Source organism: Cupressus sempervirens, chromosome 3 (assembly GCF_028749045.1).
Source record: "Cupressus sempervirens isolate cs-2001-9-10 chromosome 3, ASM2874904v1, whole genome shotgun sequence".
Classification (NCBI taxonomy): Eukaryota; Viridiplantae; Streptophyta; class Pinopsida; order Cupressales; family Cupressaceae; genus Cupressus; species Cupressus sempervirens.
In genome coordinates, this window is record NC_143120.1 from 845,794,412 (window position 1) to 845,801,400 (window position 6,989).

The 6,989-nt window shown below is 33.9% G+C and overlaps 1 protein-coding gene across 1 annotated transcript; it reads right to left on the minus strand.

Moving 5' to 3' along the window:
- Positions 1-231: 231 nt before the first annotated feature.
- On the minus strand, positions 232-1,237 carry LOC149569427 (LOB domain-containing protein 23-like). The gene is made up of 2 exons (XM_089817749.1): positions 968-1,237; positions 232-792 (listed from the first exon to the last, which is right to left on the minus strand). The coding sequence occupies exons 1-2, from the start codon at positions 1,130-1,132 to the stop codon at positions 463-465; spliced, it is 495 nt and encodes a 164-aa protein (XP_089673875.1). The 5' UTR covers positions 1,133-1,237; the 3' UTR covers positions 232-462.
- Positions 1,238-6,989: the final 5,752 nt, after the last annotated feature.

Consider the following 6,989-nt stretch of genomic DNA (forward strand, 5'->3'; position numbering starts at 1 on the left):
AATTAGATCTCTTATCTAAAAAAATTTATCGACATATATGAAAATATAAACAATAAAATTATTAAATAAAAATAAATAAATAATGCATTTAAATTTAGATATGAAACATTTAAAGAATACTAATTCGTAACTGAAAAATTCTGAAAAATATGATAAATTAAAAGATTCTTAATATGCCCACCAAAAGTCAAAATTTGCTGAATGTAACACTCAGACATCCAAAAACAAACGAGACAGAAATTATACTAAATTAATATGCACACCTGAAAGTGAAAGTGAAAATACATTAGAGACCAGCGAAGTATAAAGCTCAAAGCTTGTTCACTGGCTATGTTTTATTTATTGGTTCATATTTTATCTGCTTCCGGAAAGCAGTAATCAAACTTTTAGGGATTGGGTTACCTAAGAAGTTTACCCATTGCATTAAAAGCATAGTTCAAGCAACTAAATTTGATAATTAATCTATGTTTCCCATAGAGACCTCAAGGGCAGCATGGAATCAGCCTCCTCATACATAATATCTTCCACTGCCTGTGATGTGGAAACTGTTGGATACTCAACGAGTTGAGAATCACAAGATTCAATGCCCAGAAACCTTACAAGTTTATCATACTGAGACCAAAGATGATTTAGGTCTGATTGTCTGGCTGCCAACTGGGATTCCAGCTCAGCAATCCGCTTCTGAAGGAGATCAAATTCTTTAGCACAGCCATGAACGGGGTCAATCACTCTTGCACTCGCTTCATAAACTATGCTGTTCACTGCTGCTGCTCTTTCCTCATTCTCCATACCCTAAACCAAACCGACATCAAAACCATTAATATGTGTATTCATGTTTGGCTAATTAAGAATTTAGCACAAGCTTCTTTCTATTGAGTTTAGGAATTGAGAACTGAAGTACCAGTATATAAAACGTTCCTAAACTAAAATCTTGAGAAATAAATATGGGCCATAGTAAGAGAAATACTTGAAGTAGTTTAATGATCTGGCCGGTCCCAAATATTTTGTGCACGATTGCGAACTTCTCTGGATCGTTTGGAGGAAAATGGGGAGCCAAGACACACTCGGTTGAACATTTCTTGCGCTGCACTCTGCACGCTGCACATGATGTCATTTTCCTTTTCTTACCCATATCAGATAATGAATGCGCTCACTATGTAATAGCCCTCAAATAGACCAGCTTTAACTCTATCTTACGGCTATATGTTATATAGCAGCAAGTTCTATATATAAAATATGTGCATCAGAACTTACATCGGTAAAATATACAGCCTCTTGGTAAGAAACATTATCATGATTCAACATGTCTGGACAAATAGCTGTCAATTTGAAAGGTATCAAAATACGGTGGATTTGTACATATTTTTAACATGCGATCCATGCTGAACTCTTTCCCACTTACCTTGATAGTCCACGATTTCTAGAATGTCTGGTCTTTTATTGCAATCATGACGACAGCAGGAAAATAATAATGCCCTTTATTCGCCGATGTCTTGTTTTGAAACGGTTTATAAGGTTTTGTAAGGGTGATTTTTGAATTAATCGTGTCCATGGTCTGTTCTAAAGTCATATCCATCAATGTTCACAAAATTGGTAATCGTCATTTGGGGCCACTAATCGTCTTTATGTAGTTTCAAAACGAATATAGCCGTAAACCATAGATAGATACGTAAATAATTTACAGCTCAGCTGATAAAGGAGTTTGTAATTTTCTGACGTAGTTGTATTGTACATTGCAGTGGAAGTTTATATATACACTTATTTGAATTTTCAAGCTTCGATCACAGTTTTTTTTTTGATAAATAGTTCTTTTTATTAATAAATAAATAATATACTAGTTACAATTTAGAGAGAGTTCACACGACCAAGCATCAATAATAATTATCAAGATATTAGGAATCATTGATTACTGAACTGATGGCGTGAAAATTATTACATCGCAATTTGAAACAGACGATAATACAGTAATCTATGCTGCAAATAAACGACATCTGTAGAAATTGAACAGATTCCGCTACCAAATTTAGAATAAGCACACCACTTTTCCCGCGGAAGTACTTTTCAATAAAACAATAGGATACGCCTTTTAATAGAAGGGACTTGTTTAGAATGATAATTTTATGGTACAATGTATTAGGTGTTTCTGGGAAAGACTTCAACCTAATTTAGGCTTGTCGAGACACTTTATCCTTTACCAAGGCCGTGACACTAATGTGAATAAGACTGAACACGCTGTATTTGTTCATTTACGAAAAAAAATCGTTTTCACATTGAAGAAAATCGTTTTCACATAACAAAAGTTTTTCCAATCAAATTTTTTTTTCTTTTTTTTTTTCATAGAGGCCTCAGACCTGCCAGGTAACTTAGTAGAGGCTACAAAAATGTTTTCCACCAAAATGGTAAGGACATGATTCCGTTCTCATTCTTTATGGTATCCTTGTCTTGCATTCAACAAGACTTGATTGGTGCATTCAACAAGACTTGATTGGTGTGAGTTCATTGAGGACTATTCAACTTTACAAATAGACCAAAGGCCCATTGACATTTCACACATATTTGAATAAATGTTGAATGGGAGAAAAGTATCTTTTCTATTATCCCATACTTAAAAGAAATTTAAAATAAATATGAAAAGAAAGGTGCATACATTTTATCACATATATTTTTAAAAATGTGAATAGAAACTTTCAATAAAGAAAACCTAATCAAAATATAATTAAAATAGTAACAACATTCCTAATTATTATTATTTGTAATAGGGAGGATATATATATATATATATAATGGTTTAGTGCAATTAAAAATATTATAATATATTTGTTAGTCAATTATGATAAAATATTTTTCAATGTATCAAATTTGCTATATGATTTCAATATTTTAACATATTTTTGAATTCTTAAAAGTACAAATTATTACAAATCCTATTGAATGTGAGAAAAAAGATTTAAAAAAAAAGAAAACAAAATTATAATTCAAAAGGATCTATAATATTAAAAACTTGAACAATTGCCAAATATTTTTTTTAGAATATCAAAGTACACACACACACACACACACACACACACACACACACACACACACACACACACACACATATATTTACACATACATACATACATGCATGCGCGTGCGCGCGCACACACACACACACATATGAAAATACAATTTTATCACCTTGGAAAACTATATTTGATCCTACTAGCTAGGAACAGCTAATTTCGATGCTAGAGCATCCTAGGTGTAAGAGCGATCTTGCATCAACCAAACATATTTTCTTTTCAATTATTTTAATTTTAATAAGGACTAGTAGACAGGGTGGTTACTATTTATGGAAAATTGTTATTTTTAGTAAGTTATTCATACGAGCTCGAAATATTCTCATTTTTTGCATGAAGGTTCATTTTAGAGCACCATAAAAATATCATTGCTCCAACTTAAGTATGGGAGAAGTTATTGTGGATTTTTGATGGAAAAATTTGTAGAAAAATCTTCATGCTCACTATTGGAGGCCTTAGACTGCCCAGATGAGGTTCAAAAACTCAACGGAAGGGTGCTCACATGATTTCGAGCCTATACATCAAGTGTTGAAATTTGTGAAATGCAGTTATAATAGCCAATTGGAGCAACGGTTCGAGAGTTATAGACTTCCAAAGTTGGACTACCAAAATATCTAAAATAATTTTTCAAAAATGTATTTAGCTAACTCTATATGTATTGTTAAGGTCTGTCGGACATAGGTATTAAGTTTGAGCATCTAAAACCTTCTTGGGTGACATAAAATTGTCTATTTACAAAAGGCCTGAACATTGTCAATGACGGTTCTGGATGGTAGTTTGCAGCTTAATCTTGCAAATTACTATAATGAAGGTGCCCATGTGGGTTAGCATATTGTACTTAAGAATTGTATAATTCCATATTTGTGGTGCAAATAAGAAGTCCATATTTTTTTCTAGCATTTGATGTTGTGTCTTTATTTTTGTTATGAGTTTATGGTATTAAGGGGAGCTCCCTTCATCAAGTGGTATTAGAGATAAAGTTTTTGAGTGTGTGGATAGATTGTTGACTGTGAGGTAGTTCAAATTAGGAATGTGGTTTGGGTTGAGTGTGTAGATAGATTACTAATTGTGAGGCAGTTTACACTAGGCTTTCAGCAAAAGTGTGACAATGCCTCTATGAAGAGAGCATGGTGGGAGAGTTGTCAGCGTTACACCTAAGGGTTTTAGAGCTCTCCAATGAAAAAATGTATAGAGGAATAAATCTTCCTATAAGAGATGAAAGCGAGGATGAGGATGAATTAGAAGAAAATGCTGAAGTAGAGGCAGTTCTAAACTCAGAGAAAGAAAGGCTTTTTAGGACCTTCTCCAAGATTGAAAAAAGACCTAAGTTTGAGCTTCCCACATTTTTGAAAAATCTTAACCTAGAAGAGTTGATCGATTGGATTAATGAATTAGAGGAGTACAATGAGTATGAAGATATTGAAGATCTTGATAGGGTCAAGTTTGCAAAGGCAAAACTAAAGGGCTATGCAAAGATTTAGTGGCAGGAGGATTAGTTGGAGCGAAAAAGAAAGGGAAATGAAAAAATCACCAGATGGGGTTGGATGATAGCTAAGCTGAAATGATAATTCATTGTCATGGATTATGAGCTTGATTTTCTGAAGAAGATGCAAGGGTTGTAAGCGGAAAAATATGTTCAAGAGTATACTGAAGAGTTTTACCAAGTTCTTATTAGAACTAGCGGTGCAGAAGTAGATAAGGAGGACAAGCTGAGTCTGATTATTCAGAACAAGCTGAGTCTGCTTCGAATGAATAGTATCAAAGAGGCATACAAGTTTTTCGTAAGGGTTGAGCAGAAACTAAGCAAGAAGTTTGACAACAAGAATAGTGGAAGAGGTTGTGGTGAAAGATCTAGCAGAAAATCTTATGGTGGTTGTAATAATGATTAGAAGAACAAGGATGAGGCTAGAAGTAGCAATTAGAACCAAAGGGGAAATAATCCTAATTATTTACATGATCAAAACAATAGAGATTAGAGAGGAAGAGGCAAAGGACAAGGATTTGGAAGAGAAGGCTTCAGTGAGAAATGTTTTCAGTATAGAGAAGGACATAAAGCATTTGAATGTACCTAGTGCCAAGGAAGGATAGATCAAAGAACAAAAGGCTAGGTTAGAGTTGCACATGTTAATAAAGATGTCAGATCCTCACTTTCTAAAGATGTTGAAAGAGGAGAAGTCCTAGTTAATAGAAGAGTCCTATTGAGTTGTGAGAATGAACCTAATCAAAGAAGGATTTTTTTTTCACACAAGTTGTAGATGTGAAGATAAGTATTGTGATGCGATCATTGATGGTGGAAGTATTAACAATTTGGTGTCAAAAATGATGGTCACAAAGTTGAAGCTAAAGAAATAGTAATGCATGTTTCCATACTATATTGGTAGGGTGCAAGATGACCACAAGGTCATGGTCAATGAGCAAAGTTTAGTGAAGTTCAAGATTGAAAGCTACCAGGATGATGTGCTTTTTGATATCATACCTATAGACATATGTCGTATGTTGCTAGGTAGGCCATGGTAGTTTCACAGGCATATTGTACATGATGGGCGAGAAAATACCTATACTCTTACCAAGGATGGAGTGAAGCACAAGTTGAAGCCATTGAAGGAGAAAGAAGAAAATGTATATAGTGATGCTAGAATACGTTTTGTTGATGGAAAAGAGTTTCTCAAAGGTATGAAGCATGAGAATATGTGTTTTTCTATAATTCTAAAAGATAGTAAAGATGAAGTAGAGGAGGTACCTGCAAAAGTTGTAGATATTTGGGAGAGTTTTTTGACATTGTATTAGATAATTTACTTGATGGATTTCCCCCAATGAAGAAGATCATTCACTAGATGGATTTGGTTCCAAGAGAAAGTTTTCCAAACAAGGAAGTGCATAGAATGACACCAGTATAAAGTGAAGAGTTGGATAGACAAGTTCATGAGTTGTTGTAGAAGGGATTGATTTGAAAGAGTCTAAATCCATGTGTTGTACCAGTAGTATTAGAACCAAAGAAGAATGGAGAATGGATGATGTACACAAATGATCATGCTATCAACAAGATCACAATCAAGTACATATTTCCATTATTGAGGATGTATGATATTATAGATTTTTTGAGTGGTGCTGAGTATTTCAAAAAGATAGATTGGAAGAGTGGGTACCATCAGATTCACATTAGAGAAGGTGATGAGTGGAAGACTACTTTCAAGACCAAAGATGGACTGTATAAGTGGTTGGTCATTCATTTTGGGCTAACCAATGCACCAAGCACTTTCATGCGGCTCATGAATGAGGTACTAAAGGGGTTTCTATGTAATTTTGTCATTATTTACTTGGATGATATTTTGATCTTTGGTAAGAAATTGGAGGAGCATTTGATCCATATTCACAAGGTTTTTGATAAGTTGGGGGAAGAAAAGTTGGTGATAAACCTAAAGAAATGTAATTTTTTAAAGGATTTGGTGTACCTGTGATTTGTAATCTTAGCAAAAAGTCCAAAAATGGACCCAGAGAAAGTGAAGGCTATCCTTGAATGACATACTCCAAGAAGTGCGACTGAGGTAAGATCTTTCTGTGGACTAGCTAGTTTTTGTAGAAAGTTCATAAGAGGTTTTAGTAGTATTTGTGGACCCTTGACTAAAACAATGAGAGGGGATAAGAAATAATTTAAGTGGACTATAGGAGTAGATAAGAGTTTTAATATGTTGAAAGAGAAAGTTACCAAGCAACTTATTTTAGCACTTCCTAATTTTAACAAGGTATTTCAAGTAGACTATGATGCCATTGGTACTACAATAGGAGCTGTTATGAGCCAAGAAGGTAGAATTTTTTCTTATTTTAGTGAGAAGTTGAATGATACGAAAAGAAAATATAATGTTTATGATCAACAATTTTATGCTATAGTTCAAGCATTGAAGAAGTGGAGACACTATCTTCTTCCTAAGG